Genomic DNA, 20075 nt, shown 5'->3' with positions numbered 1-20075 from the left:
TTTCAAATGTCATTCATCGCACCTTAATTCTGCTCTGTTTTTGAACTTAACACTGGGAGACTGAGACTGTTGGCCATAGCTCTAGGAATTGGAGACCCTCTTCTTGTGTCTGAGTCTGTGATAGCTATTCTTATCAGAGACTTGGCTCACTATGAAAAAGTCTGTCTGTAACTCTTCTATGCTGTTTCCAGAGTGTAGTAGGAAATTCTGATGCAATAGTGCTTTTAGCTGCTCCTTTGACACTACACAGATTAATTCTTTAAGTGTTTGAGGGCCAGGTGCAGTGGCTCATGCCTATAATCCCAATACTTTGGGAGGCTGAGGCAGGAGGATATCTTGAGGCCAAGAGTTCAAGACTAGTCTAGGCAACATAGCAAAACCCTTTCTCTAAAAAAATTAAAAAAATTAGCCTGTCATGGTCATGTCCCAGCAACTTGGGAGGCTGAGGCAGGAGGATCACTTGAAGCCAGGAATTTGAGGTTACTGTTAGTTATGATTGCATCACTGCACTCCAGCCTGGGCCACAGAGAGAGACCCTGTCTCAAAACAAAAAAATAAAAATAAATAAAAAATTTAAAAAATCCTCAATAGGTGCCTGGGAGGGGGGGTGGTGGGCTGTCCATGGTGCTGAAGAGACACAAATGAGAGCTGTCCAGCTGTCCAGCTGTCCAGGAGCCCAGCCTGTCTGGGAACCCCTCCCTCCACCCCACACCCTACTCCTAGACATATGTGCAAATAATTAAGGAACTGGTGTTATTGAGAACCAACCTGATGTCAAACAATGTGTTGGAAACACACTGAGTTAGGTATGGAATGTGATTTCTTTGTACAGAGTAACAACAATCTTTGAAATATTCCCTGCTTATGTGTCTGCTGCACTGTTTCTCTAACTACTTAATTAGATTTTTAACTTCATTCTAATCCTTAGGGGCAGATATGAGGAGTAGTGCCCATAGGAGTAAGAGAAGGAATCAACAGCTTTGAGGTACCTTTCAGCAAGGGAATGAAAGGATGTTTTTAGTAAAGGCAGTCATTCTCAGGCCTTTGTAAGGTTTTGTAACCATGTATACTTTTTGCACGCCTGTCAATTTTTGGTGTCTCCATAATGAGAGCCAAAATGACCTTGGCTTGTTTTTCAGGACAGCTGGGAAACAGGGAACCGAGAGACTGCATCCTTCTCCCCAGCCCCGTGAGAGTGTGAGACCCCACGGGAGAGAGTAGGGAGAACAGCTTTAACAAGGAAGGGAAAGCAAGCCACTCCCCCAGGCTGTGTTGGAAGAAAGGGAGGCCTAGGGAGCCGGCTGGGCTTGAGAAGTAGCAGCTCCTGACACTAATAAATGATTCAGTTGAAAAAATAAAGAACCTCTGACCAATGCCAAAGCTGTATTATTGTACTATATGCTAAGGCAAGAAATTTTGTAGGTGGTAGATCCTGCTTAGATCTTGTCCAAAGAAGAGTATTACTAGGCAATTCAGATAACTTAATTATAATAGACTCCCTTGTACTCCTATTGCTGTGGGCCCTGAAGACTGTGTGATCAGGAGATACAATAATAATTTTATCTTGTCTTCTAGAGAGTGATATAAAGAAAAAGAATGGAAAATACAGACATGTGGTCCCAAGGGTGTAGAACTTTGAAACTGTTTTCTGCACACTTACACATACACACACTGTACAATTCACAGCTGAATTACTGAAATGATCATTTTCAGAGGAACTTGGAATGAACTTCAAATTCTGTGAAATCCAAGCAATGCTGTAAGAATATGTTGATCTAAAACATCTGTGATTTATGGAGAATGATGATGTTAGGAAATGTTGTTATGCAATAGGTTTTGTGCAGAAGAAACTACTCTATGGTACGTTTCTGAAGAATTTCTCTGCAGAGTCTTTTACATTTTTGATTCAGGCAGAATTTTAGATGAAATTCAATATGGTTATTACTGAGTGACTTATGAAAACTTAACAGTCATGGGGAAAATTAAGAATTTTAATCATTGGAAAAGAACAAAGTCATATAAATAAGCTTCCAGTTTATCTACTCAAGTTGAACTCATTTAGTTAAGCCATTATTGTACAATTTGAAACTTTCTTCCATTCTTCTATTAAAAATCTCTTCTGGGATTCTTATTTCATTTTTTAGAAACCTTCAGTATTTGCCTTTGGCAAGATGAATCCGGTGTATGGGCTGGAGCCTGAATTATTTCCTTCTTCTTTCTGGTTCTGAAAGAAAAAGCAATGACTGAATTGTGGGTTTAATTTGACATCTTTACCTCTTGAATATTTGGGAAAATAATGTTCTTCCCTGCTGCTTTTTTGCTATTCCCAGATACTCTGAACAATCCTGTGGCTCAGATGGTCCGTTTTCATGGCTGGCTTTGTACACTTTTCTGAGGGAAAGCATCCCTGTAGGTGAGACTTGAGCCTGCCTTAGCTCGGTGCCTCTCTCACTTTGCCATGGAAAGACCACAGACAGTACAGCAGGGTCCGAAAGCAGAGAGCTGAGAGCAGGAGGCATCTGTGAAGTTCTGTTTCATTTCCCTGTAGTTTTTCATTCTACTTCATAACAGATGGGTTAGTGGTTGTAAAATGGTTTCTCTTCCATTTGCTCCCCTCCACCTTAATAAACTGATGTTCCAGAGAGAAGTTTTAGGTTTATTTTGTAGTCATGGGCCCCAGACAAATTATAAAGTGCCCCTACGTTCTATGCTTACCCTGTTTGAGAAATGTGGCTTTAGTGGATTCAAACCCTCCTCATTGTATCTTTTAGGGCTTTAGGCTTTAGATTTAGTTTGGGTCCAGGTCTGTCCCGGTAAATCACATGCCTGATTTCAGATATTGTTCTTTCTATAGGATCTGCTGTCTGCTGGGACAAATGATTCTGGAGCCTCACTTCTGTCTCTCAGTACTGTTCTATCTCTTCCCATCACTTGGCTACCACTTGAACTTCCATTTGCTGACCATCCGCTTGGTCCTCAATCTTTTAATTTGATTTCCTTTCTGAAATGTTTCTGTAAATGCCTTCAGTGCTTGTCTGCTCCCTAAATCCAGTGGAATTTTTGTTGTTGTTGTGAGACTTCAGCCCGCTCCACATTTCCGCGTTTCACTGTTGATGATGAACCGTTGTATGGGGCAATTCAGGCTAGGCTATGCTGTGGTAGCAATATCTCAGCGGCTTTCAACAACAGAGGTTTGTTTCTCACTCATGAAAATGTGAATGGAGCCTGTGCTTCATGGTCCATTTACACCGGGATCCAGGTTGTCGGAGAAGCCACCCCTGTCTGGAACATTACGGAGCTCATGGCTGGGACAAAGAAATGGCGGGACTCTGGGATGGCTTTTCCGGCTTTGGCTCGGAAGTAGCACATGTCACTTCCACTCACATTTCATTGGCCAAGTCAAGTCCCACAGCCAAGCCTGATGTTGCTGAAGCAGAAAGAATGATCCTCCCCCAGAACAGATCTGGTAGGGAGGTGCAGCATAGATTGACCAGAATCAAATCTCCCAAAGCCATATCTTTTCAGCTTTTTATTTACTCAGAATGTGACATATGCTTGTCACATAATAGATCTTCAGTAGGTGAGAGACCGACTTCTTTTGTTCCCAAGTGTTTTCTTGGTGCTGTAGGGGACATCATCCTGACTTGTCTGGATCTTTTTCATCCTCTGCTTTTGCTCAAGTGTTTATCATCAGTGTTTTCTCTTCATTTCCCCTATCCTCTCCCTGGAAATAGTTTTCTACTGTTCTCTGCTATTTTGGAACTTCACTATGATTTACTTTTTCTTCTAGCTCACAGCAGTTTTCTATCACACTGTGTTTCTGACCAGCTCAGCAAGACAAGGGCAACCTAGAGTTTGGATTTAAAATCATATAGAGACACTGGAAAGGGAGTCAATTGTTTAGAAATTTGATGATTTCTGTTTTGACATTTTGAATAGAACCATTCTGGTTGATGTTCATATGTACCAGCAAATGAATTAACCCTACACTTTTATCTCATTGGATGTGGGCTTACGGACCTGCAAAAATGACCTGAACTTAACTCAAATACAAAAACCCTCACCTGAGCACTGCATAGATTTCATAGCAATAATGTCACTGTACCTGAGTGATGCAAGTGCCATGTGCAAAATATCCTCACCCAGCATCCTTTTTGGAGTCCAGCATAGCCTTAAAATAAGCACTTCTTTTCAGAATTTTTTTTTATTAATCACTATCCATCTTTAAATATGATGAGCCTTTTGTCTGTGCTTTGTACATCAAAATACTTTTTGAATGGCTGTTGCAATGCTAAATATAATCTGCTTTGCAGTGCAAATTTTTTGCTTAGTTATTTTAGTTCCCCTACTAGGTAGTAATATACTGAGGAAAGAGGTTCCCCCCACCACTACTTTTTGGGAAAATACAAATACTTACTGAATTGAATATGACTATTGTAGTTGCTGTCTTATTGTTGAAATCAAAGTGGAGTCCTGTATGCCAACTCTCTGCAATTTTGTTAAATTATGATGCAGTTAAAATGCATGTATTTTTTTATTTCCAGTTGTAGTGTTATAGCAGATACTGTGGGTGCCCCATGGTATGGCCCTGTACCTGCCTTTTCTGAGCCCACTAGACTTACTTGCAACTGCCAACATTGGCAACTCTTTGCCTGAGGGCATTCTCTGCTTTCTGGAGCTCTCTCTGTCCCTGTATGGACATACTGGGGAATTAATGTCCCCCAGGAGCAGCTCTAGACCAATGATTGACAGAAGATAAATACCCCACCTTCCTTGCCCCTTTGTGAGGGCATCTATAAGGTGTTTGATTGACACTGTCTCCCAGGTTCCCCCAGAGAGACTGAAGTCCAGTTCCCTGCAGTGGTAACCTGATGGTAATGCCCCCCTGTATTGACTTTATTCCCTTCCCTGCCTCTTCTCCACTCCTTGGCATTTTCTGGATTAACTCCAAATTACAGAGTCTCTGAGTTTCTAAGGGGGACTCAAACCCAAAGAAGCATTCATATGTCAAAATTTACAGTTTAACAATTTATCTATTTCAGTGCAGTCCAATAAAAATAAAATGCAAACTACATACAGAATTTAAAATTTTCTAGTGGCCACATTATAAAACAGTGAAAAGAAACAGGTGAGATTAATTTTAACAATGTAGTTTATTTAACTCCATATATCTAAAATATTGTCATTTTAACACGTAATCTATATACAATATATTAATGAGGTTTTTTTGTACTGTTTGGAATTTGTTATATAAAATATGCTTATACTGTAAATGTAAAATGTGCTTATAGTACATCTCAATTTGGATTAGCCACATTGCAAGTGCTCAACAGCCACATGCGGCTACCATATTAGACAGTGGTGATCAGTTCCCTACTATTGTAACCCATGTGTCAAAATCTAGATACTCCATAGCTCTTGAATACACAGGAGGCTGCATCATGGATCATATTTTCTACTTAGCAAAATCTTGCCTTTTCCTTTTGCTTTTTAAAGCTGAATAAAATCTCTGCAAATACCTAAGACAGATGGGCATTATTACCTTGTTTATTCTGTGTCCACATATTTATGTTTTTTCAAGAGTGAGCTTCTGGCAATAGAAACTTTGTGACTTATTGTTTCTTACGTGTTTGCATGCAAAATAAAGACTAAATGTTTAGCATCTCTGTGCTTGTGTGTCTTCCAGGCGGAGGGTACCAGACTTCAGCGAGAACTCCGAGGATATTTAGCAGCAATCAAAGGTAATGTGTATGAGTTGTTTATTGCATGTTACCAAGCACAGGTTGTTCTTGGAATTCATGAGTGACAGGATGGAGTGTTAATTTACGAAGCCATTTGGCTTCCTGGCAGGCTGCGTACTTGAACACAGGTGTTCCATTCCACCCACCCCAAATTCCCATTGAAATGATAATCAGAATCTACAAGGAAAAAATGTCTGCCTTCATGCCGGAAACTAAGAATAAATGCCACCTACATGCTAGAGATTTCTAGGAAGATTGTTAGATAGAGTGAGCCTGAGACCTTGTTTAAAAGAGGCTGCAGCCAGCTCACATCCTGAGGGAGAGCATGTCCCAAGAGTGGAACTCACAGACTCACACTGAAGCCCTCTCACTGGAAGAGGCAAGGGGCGGTGGCAGAGGCAGAGGGAGGGTTATCAGGAAAGGGGCCCTGGACGGCCTGTGACTTGCGTGGGGCAGCAGCACTTGCAGGCCTTCCAGTGTGCAACGCAGGGGCATGGGGAGGCCGTGGGGCTGATGTCTGGGCTCAGCTGTGCAAGGCAAAGAAATGACCCAGTGCAGGGGCGGGAGAGAGCCGTAGGGAGGTGTGTGCAGCCCGTGCCTGCTCTCCATCCCATGCTCCTTGTCCTGGGTCCGAGCCAAGGGGGACTCACGAATATGATATATCATAAGGCAGATTTTGGGATTAGTGGAGAGAGAATGGATCGTCTGACAAGGGGTTTTGGGAAAACTGGCCCGATACTTAGAAAACCATTCTCAACCTCACACTCAACTCCCTCCTTCCCAATTTCAGATATAGTAAAGATTTAAATATGTATACAAAGACATGTGCTAAAGTACTGGAGTACAGTAGACTTGGTCTCTAGTCTTGGGTAGACAGGGTATTTATAATAAATTACCCCAAAGGCAGACACTATAAAAACTGAAATATTTGACCTCATAAATACATAAAACTTCTATGTTTAAAAAAATGCCATTTTTACAGCATATTTAGTGAAAATGAACCAAGAAATAAAGCATTCAATAATTAAACTAAATGAAAATCAGTTCATTAAATAATAAATGGGTAGAACATATGAAGAGAAAATTAGCCAAAGAGGAACTGTAGATGGGTAATAAATGTGAAAAATGCTTATCCTCATGAATAATCAAAGAATAGTAAGTAAAATCAAAAGGGAGGTGCTGTCATTTTTCCTCCAAATGTTCAAAGATGTTAAAGCAAAAAGACCATAATACCTAGCATTGGCAAAGCTGGGGGGAGTGCACTGTTGGTAGGGCAACTTTTCTGGAGAGCAATTTGGCAAAAGCCTTTAAATGAGTATTCTTTTTTTTTTCATGGCATGTCTTTTGAACTGGCAGTTCCATTTCTAAAAATTTATTCTCACAGTTTGAATATGGATGTGTAAAATTAATTATAAATATGTTAATACATGATGAAACAATGAAAATCTTAATAATAATGAAAAATTAGTCACAATAATAAAAATCAGTGAAATTGATTTTTAAGCTAAAATGTATTTATGCCTTTTATATGCCAGGTGTATAATTTTAATTCTCATGACAACTCTATAAGGCAGGTACTTTATTAGATCAGAGAGGTTAAATATAATAGCTTGTCCAAAGTCATGTGCCCAGTAAACAACAGGGCAGGATACATGCTCTGTTCTGTGCTTCTCCTGAACCCTGGCTTTTATCCACTGTCTTTTACTGCCTTTGACCTACGTGACTGTTGGAAGGGCGTTGGTTTCACAAACTAGAGTTCATCTATACAAGAGAATCATGGCAACTTACTACTGTTACTTCTTAATGAGGAAGGCTCTGTGCTAAGCATTTTAGGCATATTACATCTTTGTAACCTCCAACACAGATATGATCAATGTCATTAACTCCATTAACTCTGCTTCACATTTTCAAAGAAGTAAGGCTCAGAGAATTTATCTTCTGCAGACTCATAGAGCTCATAATTAACTGCTCCAGTGTTAACCTTAAGTATTTTTAACAGTTCAGTCAGAAAATAGAGCCACTCAGGTGTTTCTTTTATTATTGGTTTAGTATTTGAACACAAGAAGTTATATACTATTTCAATCACGATAGTAGCTATTGACCACTTACGTGTTAGGGCTTTCTCTATGTTAGCTGATTTTTTAAATGCATATAAATGTGCTGAATAAAATGAGTGAGCTCTGTCTCTTAGCCAAGACTGTATAATTTGGCCTATGTTGCCTCCTTAGTTTGGAGAATGCCGCTTATAAAGACTGGCTCAATTCTTTTCCTTAATGTGGTCTAGACAGCAGTCCCCAAGATTTTTGGCACCAGGTGCTGGTTTCATGGAAGACAATTTTTCCATGGACTGGGTGGGGGCATGGTGGCAGGCAGCGGAACTCTGTAGATCTGTCCCTACCAGGCCAAGGACCCACACGAGTCTGCAGCCCGAGAGTAGGGGACCGCAGTTCTAGAAGGAAAATTCACTGAGTGAAACATCAGTTACAGACAGAAGTTGGGTGACACATCAAAGCCTGCATTCCACTTCTAATGGTCACATGTCCATATGAAGGAGAAAGGAATTATATCAGCTTCTTCCCATCTTGGGTTTTGTTGATTGACTGATGTTGTAACAAGTGATACTCCAAAAAAGAGATCTCTGTTTAAATTATTTTTCCCAAGGCTGTATGGAATGAATTTTTAAACAAGTTACTACTGACCTTCTCAGAACGCTTCACATGCAGAAGTCAACTCTGGAAGGCCTGTGGGGTAGGCAGGGTTTCCCTGAGTTATTCGACTGTAGAGTCCTCTCTGCTTGAAGTCTCAGGAAGAATTATTAGTGTTCCTTAGAACACATTTTGGGTTTTGGGAACACGCTTGATGACAAGGGATATCCATTAAGTAGATTATAACTTTCATTTTCAAAGCGGTTTCATGGCCAATTGTTTTTTGTTTTCACAAAAATGAACTCTCGCTGACTAATCACACTGTAACACAGGCAGCATAGTAGCAGCGTCAGAGCAGAGTGGGATCTGGTCCTGGAGAGTCACAGGCCCTGGGGCAACTGTGGGAATATCACTGAGCTCAGTTGCCTTAGGTTCTTCATCTATAAAGTGCTCCAGTTCTCTCAGAAGTCCCTCAAAGCTCTAAAACTGGGATTCTTTGAAATTGAGTTAAATGAATTCTACTCTTCTTCTCATTATCATTGATCTCTGGGTATTGCCCTCTGAAGGTCTTATGATTTCTGCTGATGCTTAGGCTTTGTGAAGCACATCTTACACTCTCATTCACGCTAGCAGCAAACATCTCTTGAGCACCATTTGTGTGCCTGACACGGTTCTAGGAGATGAAGATGCAGAGGTGAACAAAGCACAGTGCCTGCTCCCAAGGAGCTTGCCGCAGAGATGGGGAGACAGTTAAGTAAACAAAAAGGCCAATAGGGTAGTAATGCAAATTTTAATAGACATATGTATCCAGTGCCATAACATAGGACAGGCCCCTGCCTTAGCAGGGACAGGAGACTGGATCAGGAATGGTCCTTCCAGGGAAGTTATGACTTGAAGGGACCCACAAAAGGAGTGTAGGTGGTCATCAAGGGATCAGGAATGCTAGAGAAAGAGGTTGATTTTGGAGGGACATTCCAGGTAGGACAAGCAATCAGACCAGGACACAGGAGAAAGCATGGGATGTCTGGGGAACAAATAGAGCAGTGAGGTGCAAGCTGCAAATTGAACTGGACAAGACGTGGAAAGGTAGGTGGTGCGGGTGTAAAGAAGGGCTTTATGTGTCATATCACATTGGGGTTTTATTCTGTCATTTATTATAAGAAAGAGAATAATTCACATGATCAGATTAGTATTTCAGAAAAATAGCTACTGTGATTGCGTGGAATTTGGGTAGAAGAAATGAAGCTGCAAAGGATTTATTAGAAGTCTAATCCTATAATTTAACAATAATGATCATAGCTAACATTTATTGATCACTTATGTGCCAGGCACTGACATACACTTTTAAATGCGTTGTTTCATATAAATCTCACTACAGCCTTGTAGCAGGTACTATTATTTATTGATATTTTATCCTTTGGAAACTGAGGTTTCAGATTTTGCCAAGAAACACACTGATTGTATGTAATGGAACCAAAATTTTAACAAAGGCTAATTGATTGCAAATAATAGTCTTAATTATCATGCCATGTGGGCTCTAAAAATATTTTTCATAACGATGGCTAACATTTGAATGTTTTTTATGTGCCAGGTACTTTGCTAGACTGTTTTATATGGATTATTTCATCTAATCTAAATCGTGGGTGATGAGCACCCAATCCAGGGTGTGGTAGGGAAGGAAGGGGTTGGATTCGAGTATCAGGCAGAATTGATGACATATTCAGGTCAGGTGGGTGAATCTGGGATGACTTCCAGTTTTTTTACTGGGACAACTAGGTGGCATTCATGAAAAGGAATAGGATCAGGTTTGGGCAGGAAAGTTAGGAGTTTGTTTTGGATGTGGTTTGAGGTGTTAGTAAGATACTAAGTGGAAATGTCCAGTAGGCATTTGGAATTAGGAGTCACAAGCATTGGGGGTGCAGTAGAGATCAGACACAGGGATGCTGGACACACAAGGTCTTTCTCCAAATTTAGGAGTGTGGCCCAGGTGGTGTCATTAATAGTTGCTAGTTTATGTGATGTGTTATAGTTTATGTGATGTGTTATACGTGGACATAACCGTAAAAGAGGTGGGGTTAAGTGTACTCGAGCTACCTCACCATCTGCTTATTTTTTTCTGAATCTTCTTCTCCTCCTTGAGACTCTAAGAATTCCCTTCCTACTTTCCTCTGAGGCAGTCGAGTCTTCTTAGACAGCTCTCTTCTAAACAGGGGGCACAGCTGCTAGATCCTTGCAGTATTTTAGATACTCTTTTAATGCTTTATCACTGCTGCTGGTTATTGTCGTAATATATTTTAATTAATGTTATTTTTAACTAAAGCATATACCCTCAGGCTGTTCAAGGAAGGAGTACTCATGAAGTAGTGCAATCTATGCAGCAGGTATTAGAGGATGAACATAGGTGCTCACAGATTTGGCTGCAAATGGAAATAGAGGTTGTTACATTAAATGCCTTGGAGAAGGTCCAAAATCTTGAAGAGAGGAAAGTGGTTCCCATCCAATAGTAAAACAATAATTCTTCTATATACAATACTGGACAATGGTCTTACAGTTTGGAAATCACTAATTTTTAAATAAAATATTGGATATTAGATATTATCAAATGCCAGAGGTAGCATTGAGCCTCTATTCTGCTTTAATGTTGCCAAATTACTCTGAAGAGAACTTGGATTTCAGCTTTTTTCCCCCTATCGTACTTTCTCAGCAGAGTGAGCTGTAAATCACTAAAATCTCTTCCAATCCTTACGTTCCTTGAGAGCAAGGTGTGCATCTTGCTCACCTGTGTATCCATCAACTGCTTCCTATGGCGTAGATGTTCTGGAAACAATTTCTATGTCAAAATGGCTTCTTTCCAAATGGTCCATCACTACTTATCCACATCGTAATTAGTAGTTATTTTTGGCTGCTAATAGACATATTTATTTTGACATTGTACTTTTAGCCTCAGTGATTAAGTTCCTATATAGTTTTATTTTAAGCTTACATTCATGGTTTTTTTCTTTCACCATAACGTTTATTTGCTCTACAATGCCAACATTTCTTCTTTTTTCCTCTAAGACATTGTTTATAATTTCCATCAGACTTAAAAGCAAAGATTTAAAGAAAGCTTTGGAAGCCGTTTGGCACCTGAATTATACAAGGGGATCAACTAGTGACTAACTTTTGGTATGAATTTGCGGGGTGTACTTCTTGGTAGAGATTTGCTCGTGCCTGCGTGGGTGTATATGGGCATTTGGGATAATGTAGTTGCCACCTCCGCGGTGACCACATCATGAGAGAAAGCATCCTCCCTTGCTGGAGTCCAGAGTGCTAGGGGTCAGATGCAGGTTATGTATCATTTTTTGGCCGTCGCTACACCTATGTGACTCTGTCTCATCAGAGTCCCCAGAGTTTTGAGTCTTCCCCATTTTTTCCTACTCTAGATTCTGCCAGGGCTGCATCTTGTGATAGACAAGTCACTTCAACTGGTGTGGGCCATGCATCTCATTAAGGGCATCCTTGAAACATGCTCAGCGATGTACTGAGAGAAGGAAGAGAGTCTGTGCCTAGAGAGTGAAACAATGTTATGAAATACCAGTTACATGTTGACTTTTATACTTACTCTTCAAGGGTATACTTCTGTCATTTCAGACATCTTCTTTCATTTTGTCCTTTTCTGCTATAGTTGAACCCAGAATTAGCTACCTTTGATCCAGGAAGCGTGTGGTTGAGTATTCAGTTTAACAAATGGTTTCTGTCTTTGATTCACTGGCCTTAAGTTTATGAGATGTGTTTTATTTCTCATGATAGTGCTCTGATTTCCTCTCCTCTCCCTTTATCTGGCCCCTTTTCATACCCCTCTAGTGACAAAGGCGCAGACACCAACGTGGCCAGGCCCCACTTTCCAGCTGTTAGGGAGAGTCTGGTGCCAGGCACGTCTCCAGGTCCCCAGCCCTTCCTGGCCCCTTGTCTGTTCTCAGCCGTGCTCTGTCTCTGTGGCTACCCAGCACGTACACGTTCACCTTTGTGCAGGGGCTGCGGGTGGGAGGCTTGAAAGGATGGGCTGATACGTTATACCACCATATTCTACTCAAAACTTATATCTTTCCTGTTAATAATATGCATGATAACTAATAACTATAGTTTTGCAACATATCAAATGGACTCCTAGTTAAAATTCGGGCCCATAGACTTAAGAACCCTAAGGTTTCTGAGACTTTTGATTTAAAAGTGTATTCATAGCTTTTAATGATGCAGCAGGTCCTTGAATAATATTTCATTTGACATCATTTTGTTAAAATGTTGATGAGAAGAAAAAAGGAATTGTTTTCTGGCTCCAGCTACCCTCTGTGGGGAGTTGGCACATTCTCCCCATGTCTGTGTGCATTTTCTCCGGTACTCCGATTTCCTCTCACTTCCCAGAGATGTGCAGTCTGGGTTCACTGGCGTGTTTACATGGTCCGCATCTGAGTAACGTGGGTGTGTGTGAGCCTGCCCTGCGGTGGGACGGCGTCCTGTCCAGGCTGGTTCCCACCTTGGCCCTGAGCTGCTGGGAGAGGCTCCCGCCACCCACAACCCTGAACTGGACGAAGTGAGTAGGGTAAATAATTACCTTTCTTTTCTTTTCTTTTCTTTTCTTTTCTTTTCTTTTCTTTTCTTTTCTTTTCTTTTCTTTTCTTTTCTTTTCTTTTCTTTTCTTCTCTTCTCTTCTCTTCTCTTCTCTTCTCTTCTCTTCTCTTCTCTTTTCTTTTCTTTTCTTTTTCTTTTTTTTCTCTTCTCTTCTCTTCTCTTCTCTTCTCTTCTCTTCTCTTCTCTTCTCTTCTCTTCTCTTCTCTTGTCTTCTCCTCTCCTCTCCTCTCCTCTCCTCTCCTCTCCTCTCCTCTCCTCTCCTCTCCTCTCCTCTCTTTTCTTTTCTTTTCTTTTCTTTTCTTTTCTTTTCTTTTCTTTTCTTTTCTTTTCTTTTCTTTTCTTTTCTTTTCTTTTCTTTTCTTTTCCTCACTCCCTTCCCTCCCTTCCTTTCTTCCTTTTCTTCCTTTCTTCCTTTCTTTCCTTTCTTTCCTTTCCTTTCTTTTCTTAACACATTATCACACTAGAAAAATTTTTTTTTTCCTTGGGGCCACTGTGTTTTATTATGAAAATAGAGTAAAAAATTTGAAAACAAAATGATCCTTTCTAATTTAATGAAAAAAATTTATTTTTTTATCTTTTTCTGTGCATGAGTTATATGCAACTTGAAAAATAGTTCACGTGGCTCCCAAGGTAAAGAGACACATGAGTTACATATGCTTCACGAGGCCCCTGCCTGAAAACTAGCATGAGTTAAATACAACTCACCTGGCAGTTAATGTGTTAAACTCAGTGTTAAGAATATTAAACATTATTAAATGTAGGTATTGCTCACATTTATTTCATTGTTTAGTATTAGAAGTGTTTTGGTCTTTATTTAGACGTTTTGTGATGTTTTTGTGACCAGAAATATGCTGTCGGAACTTAACTCTTGTTTATGTGAATTAGGCTATGGTAAAGTTGGTTTTGTTATATGTCATTTCCCTTAAATTCACACTTTCCAAGAACCTATCCATGACATTAAGGAAGGACTTACTGTGTTGGAAAAGGACAACCTGTTTTATCACTGTTCTTTGTAAAATTTTTAGGCCCCTTAAACCGTAACCATTTTTACCATTTTAAATCATTCAACCTCCTTCAACTGTTATGCCCTACAATCCTATTGATTTTACTTCTACTTGCTTCTAAAAATGCTTTGTTTCTTGTATTTAGACTTGTTGAGGACTAATTTTATTTTTGGAAGTCTGCAGTTTTAAGGACCAGTATTCTTAGTGTCCCTATACATTTATTGCCTGATGCCACTTAGCAAGTGATAGCACACTTAGTAGGACACATTGTTACTGTTGTAATATTCATAATAAGATACTTGTTGGTTTTTTCCAAGACCCCGTATATATCACGATCATGTAAATAATAGTAAATACACAATGTGATAAGTCTTAGAGACCCACAGGGAGAGATGTGACCACAGATACAAGCAGCAGCTCTTCCAATTGTTCCTTAAATATTTAGCAAGTACCAAAAATTTTTCTCTCACTTTAAAAAGTATGGGACGGGGGAAAAACTCTTCACAATTTCTGTGTAACAGGAGTTGTTTTTCTCCAACACCAGGCATGCAAGAGGCCTCAATGAAGCTCACCGAGTCACTGCACGAAGTCTATGAGCCGGATTGGTATGGGCGGGAAGATGTGAAAATGGTTGGCGAGGTAAGAGCCAGGTGGCTTCTGCAAAGCTGCCACCGAGTCCTCCTCATTCCACCTGTCCCATGAACCGCCTTCCCACCTCACGGTCTTAATCATGAGGGGAGACAGTGCACCCAGAAGGCACCGTGCACTTCTGCTACCTGATCATCACAAACTTATTTTGAGAGGTGAAGATGATTATACAACCATGTGTGTAGAAAGCTGTGTGTTAAAGGATATTTTTCTTTAAAATAACAATCTCATTTTTCTGTCCTCACTGCAGGTCTTAACAGCCCATTTCTAGCAGGGTGGGTCATAGTGTGATTTTGTATCCAAACTTCACCTCTTTGCTTTTAATCCTGCTATTGAATACCCCCGACTGCACACTGGGACAGGAGCTCGAAGAGCATCCATCCCACTTTAATACCAACCGTCCATCCACTAATCTGCCTGGGGACAAGCACAATGTCTGCCCGCTCAGAGGAAGTGGACTTCAGGAAGGCTTTGGCCCTAGACATGTCTTAACACCTGAAGTCAGACTTCCAGCTCGGGGCTGTCTGGCTGACAGGAAGTGAGCAAGAGGGTATTGCTGCTTTATGGAAAGCAGACTGGGACAGAGACAAAGAGTAGCTCTGTGTGATGTTGGACCAGTTCTTTAATCATCTTGGGCTTCAGTTTCCTCACCTACAAAATGAGAATAATAACTATACCCACTCCTAACACATTTAAAGGCTTTGTGTGCATGTCATCTACCTTGTCAGTGCTTAGTGCGTGTTATTAATTAATATAATTATCAATGTGGGAAAGCCACCAGGCAGGATTCTCTCCCATCCAAGTTCATTGTTAAAACAAAGAGCAATTGTTTGTCATGTCCTCTACTTCAGGTGAGTTACTGCAGCTCATTTAGGCACAGAAGACCTAAACTAGATGTGGCAGCCAGAGCTCAGGAGAGGGCCGGCCGGATATGTGAAGAGCTCTGAACGTCTATGCAGCCTCGGGAAAGATGGATTAACAGTGGAGCCCATGGAATTGCTCCTTGACAATTCTGACATCCTGACATTGATCTTCATAATCTCATTATAACTGACCTAAAAATGGAAATATATTTATGAGGAAAGCTCTTGTTGACACTATTACATCTTTCAAAAACTTTTAAGATGTGGATTTGGCAAAATCAGCCAGTACACATCATTTTCAAATGCAATTATTAAGTAATTGCATCGTCTTACATTTCTTCAGTATAAAAACATTGTTTCAACGTTGTGTTGCTAAATACTTTGTAAATTTTTGATTAATCTTGTATAACTAAAAATTCATCATAGAAAAAGAATTTTAAGGCAATAGTAGAAACTTTGTTAATAACTTTTCAGAATATGGCATTATATTTATTTACTTATTTACTTTAATATCCTGTGACAGTACAGGAGTGATGTTTATTTTTTAAGGAAATGGCTGTTATCCAACTTTGGACCTTGCAGCTGCCAGGATTTTTTATATCCTTAGTTGCAGATGCAAATATGGGCTCTATTGATGATGAAGATACTGAACACTGCAAGTTCACAGGTCTACTCACATCAGAAGATGAGTCTCTTTAAACAGTGAATTTAAATCTTTTTGTTAGCATAAAATTCTTGAATTGAGATTTGTAACAATTAGGATTAGTTTTTGAAATGTGGAAAATGAAACAAAAGCATATACACCAAAAAAGTGTTTGTTTGTTTTTTTTTAACAAGATAGAAATTTATCTCTTACATAAAAGAATTCGAAGGTTGGCAGCCCAGGTATGGCATGGTGGACCCGTGAGTGTCAGAGGCTCATATTTTCCATCCCTAGCCTGCTCCTTCAGGTTCAAGATAACTCTCTGAGCACTGGCCATCCACTTTCCTTTCTACATTCCCGTCAGCAAGACAGAGGAAGTCTGGAAGATGGGCCCCTCCCTCCCTGAAAATATATCCCATTGGCTAGAATGTAGTCACATGGCTACACCTAGCTGCAAAGGAGTCTGGGAAATAGATTCCTTATCTTTGGTGGCCAAGTGCCCAGCTAAAATTTGAAGTTCCATTACTAAGAAGAAAGAAAGGGTAGAGACTGGGGACCAAACAGCAGATTCTGTCAGAAGACCCCAAATGTGGTAGTGAGAGAAATGTGGAGATGACATTCTTGAGCACCTGCTATGTGCCTGGAATTCTGTGAAGCACTTTACACTATCAGCTCATTTAGTTAGAAAATTGTACTTCAGGGAGGTTCAGTTTCCCAAAGTCACACAGCTCGGATATGAATCCTTCTCTAGTGAGGCAGCCTGTTGGAATAGTCAGATTATGGGCTTTGAATTCAAGGAAACAGGCCTGAGTTGAAACCTGTGTCTGTCATTAATCAATTGCATGACCTTGGCCATGTCATGGGACATCTCTGGAATTTAGTATCCTCTACTATATAGTGACAATGACAAGTCTTTTCTGATAAAATTTTCATGAGAATTAAATGACTGTGCACACACACACACATGCACACATGCAGACACACACATGCTCATATAAAGCATTTAATCCAATGCTTTGACATAGTTACAATAGTTGAAATAATAGTAATCCCTAATATTCCTTGTGTATTTACCACAGTTGATACTCCATAAGTGGTAAGGCCCTTGCTAAGATGACTAAATTTTCTGCTTTCCCTGTGGAGGCTTCAGCAACAGTTTGATATTGGTTTCAGTCTGGGTGATATCTGATTTCATGGATTGCCTTAGAAGCAAGTTGTCTAAGTGGAACTCTTCTCAGTTTCTTAGCCCAAAAATCCATCTATAGGAATATGGAGACCTTTTGAAGCTTCTACATTCTTGAGTAATTTAGAGTCAGAAATAGATTTTTATTAAGCTCTTAAGTAGCCTATATTATTAATTAGAACTGGTGGCCAAATTGCTTTAAAATTTTATTGTATTATTAAATAATGTACATTTTTTTTCTAGTGTGTAACATCTGGGAAAGTATTACTTGTCTGATTTTACAGTTTCAGATTTTTTGGAAGTTTGGTGAGAGGTATGCAATTAAAATAATTCAACAGTTGGCTCTTTATTTCACTTTTTCCTTTAGAAATGTGATGTACTGTGGGAAGACTTCCATCAAAAACTAGTGGATGGGTCCTTGCTGACACTGGATACCTACCTGGGCCAATTTCCTGACATAAAGGTATTTTATTCTGTGTCTATAAAGGTAAGAATTGAATGGTCTCATGTGGTTATTGAAACATGGGCAAGAGAAGGAGAATTAAAAGTCCTCAAGCTGACATCAAAGACAGCTGGTAACTTTTCATGTATATAAGCATGGGATTTTTATACTGTTCCAATCAGTTTTAAATGAAATGTAGTTACAGAAGTCACATTTATACTTTAATGAACTGCTTCAGCTTTTATTTCTCTGCAGAAGTCTTTTTAAAACTATAAATATAAAACCATAAATCAGAGCTACCAAAAACTTTATATTCAAACTTTTTTATTATATAGCATTTGACAAGGATTTCTATTATAATAACGAATGGTCACAAGGAAGGGAGAAACTTAGTTGTAAATATGAGAGCAAATCTGATCTTTCCTTGTTTACTGTTTATTTTGCATGTGTTTATAGTGCACCTGGGTATTTTTTCTCTCATTCAAATTTCCAGGTTCAAAATGAAATATTAAGATATAAGTGTTCCAAATTCATTTGCATCTGAACCTAAAAATATTTTGTTTGAAATATTTATTTGGCACTTAAGTCTATTGTAAAGGTAAATGCAAAAGTGAAGTACTGAATATGGATTTGGAATTGACTCTGGAAGCAAACGTGGCTTTTAAACCACCTGGGTTGTGTGTAGTAAATAAGCAGCATTACACGTCTGCCCCCAGCCACCCCAGTTGTTTTTCTGCTCAAGGTGGAATTCTAGTTAAGACAGCCATGTGCTAGGGTGAGGAGGCTGGAAACCAGCAACATTGGACATCGGCAGTAAGAATCTTATTAGGAATCTTCTGATGCTTAATTCCAGTTTTCCTGGACTTCTCTGTAGCCATGACCAAACACCAGGGAACTATCTGTGGTAATGTGAACCAGCCTTGGCCATGAAACATAGTGAACCTTTTTGGCTAAAGCTACACTCATAGCAAAGACTTTAGTTTCCTTGGTCCCACACAGAATGCCTGATGGTCGTTGGCCAATGTCCAAAGTGTGTTTTGGAGAATCAGGGGCACTGGACAAAAACCCAAGTGGATCAGACTAGATATATTAGCCTTGTTTCCAAAGTGCCTTAGGGAGCAAAGCCAAATGATGAATTTTCAATGATGTTATCATATTAGGCAGTGAAGTGCTTTATTGAGTCATTGGGTAGATGCAACCAAATAAAAAGATATAAATCAGATTTATAAAAATTTTCTGAGAAATTAAAATTTAAAAAATTCTGTAAGGCTGTACACACTACCCTACAGGCAATGTGTTTGGGACATCTTCAGATTATTTTTATAGACACTTAAATTTTGCCTAGGAGTTTGTAGCATTTGCAGAGCAAATGGTCTCAGAATAATTATCACACTTCGGAGTATTGTTTTTTGCATGGTAATTTATTTGAATTTTTTAAAATTTTATTTTATTTATATTTTTTCTTTTATTATGCTGTGAACATTTAACATGAGATCTACCATCTTAACAGATTTTTAAGTGTACAATGCAGTAGTGGTATCTACAGGCACAGCAGGTGTCTAGAACCTATTTGTCTTACATAACCAATTTTTTTTATTTCTGCATATTATGGGGGTACAAATGTTTAGGTTACATATATTGCCCTTGGCCCCCTGAGTCAGAGCTTCAACTGTGTCTATCCCCTAGACAGTGCACACTGCACCCATTGGGTATGAATATACACATCCCGTCCTCCCCCATCCCATCTGCTCTATACTTGATGAATGTTACTACTATATATGCACGTAAGTGTTGACTGATTAGTACCAATTTGATGATAAGTATATGTGGTGCTTGTTTGTCAATTCTTGTGATACTTCACTTAGTAAAATGGGCTCCAGCTGTATCCAGGATAATACAAGAGGTGCTAGATCACCATTGTTTTTTGTAGCTGAGTGGTACTACATGGTATACATATACCAAATTTTATTAATCCATTCATGCATTGATGGGCACTTGGGTTGTTTCCACATCTTTGCAATTGTGAATTGTTCTGCTATAAACATTCTAGTGCAGATGTCTTTTTTATAGAATGTCTTTTTTTCCTTTGAGTAGATGCTCAGTAATGGGATTGCTGGATCCAATGGTAGTTCTGCTTGTAGCTCTTTGAGGTATCTCCACATTAATTTCCACAGATGTTGTACTAGTTTGCAGTCCCACCAGTAGTGTATGAGTGTTCCTATCTCTCCTCATCCATGCCAACATTTATTATTTTGGGACTTTTTGATAAAGGCCATTCTCACTGGAGTTAAGTGATAT

General features: G+C 39.5%; 1 protein-coding gene across 2 annotated transcripts in view; it reads left to right on the top strand.

Annotated features, from left to right (window-relative positions):
• AMPH (amphiphysin) overlaps positions 1-20075 on the top strand; it is a 222960-nt gene that overhangs the window by 117307 nt on the left and 85578 nt on the right. For both annotated transcript variants that reach the window (XM_045564376.1, XM_045564375.1), the window contains exons 3-5: positions 5687-5741; positions 14543-14637; positions 17703-17798. In XM_045564376.1, coding sequence (XP_045420332.1) covers positions 5687-5741; positions 14543-14637; positions 17703-17798 — 246 coding nt within the window. The remainder of the gene's footprint in view (positions 1-5686; positions 5742-14542; positions 14638-17702; positions 17799-20075) is intronic.

Source organism: Lemur catta, chromosome 11 (assembly GCF_020740605.2).
Source record: "Lemur catta isolate mLemCat1 chromosome 11, mLemCat1.pri, whole genome shotgun sequence".
Taxonomy (NCBI): domain Eukaryota; kingdom Metazoa; phylum Chordata; class Mammalia; order Primates; family Lemuridae; genus Lemur; species Lemur catta.
The sequence above is the reverse complement of the archived record's forward strand: the minus strand, read 5'-3'. Positions and strand labels throughout refer to the sequence as shown.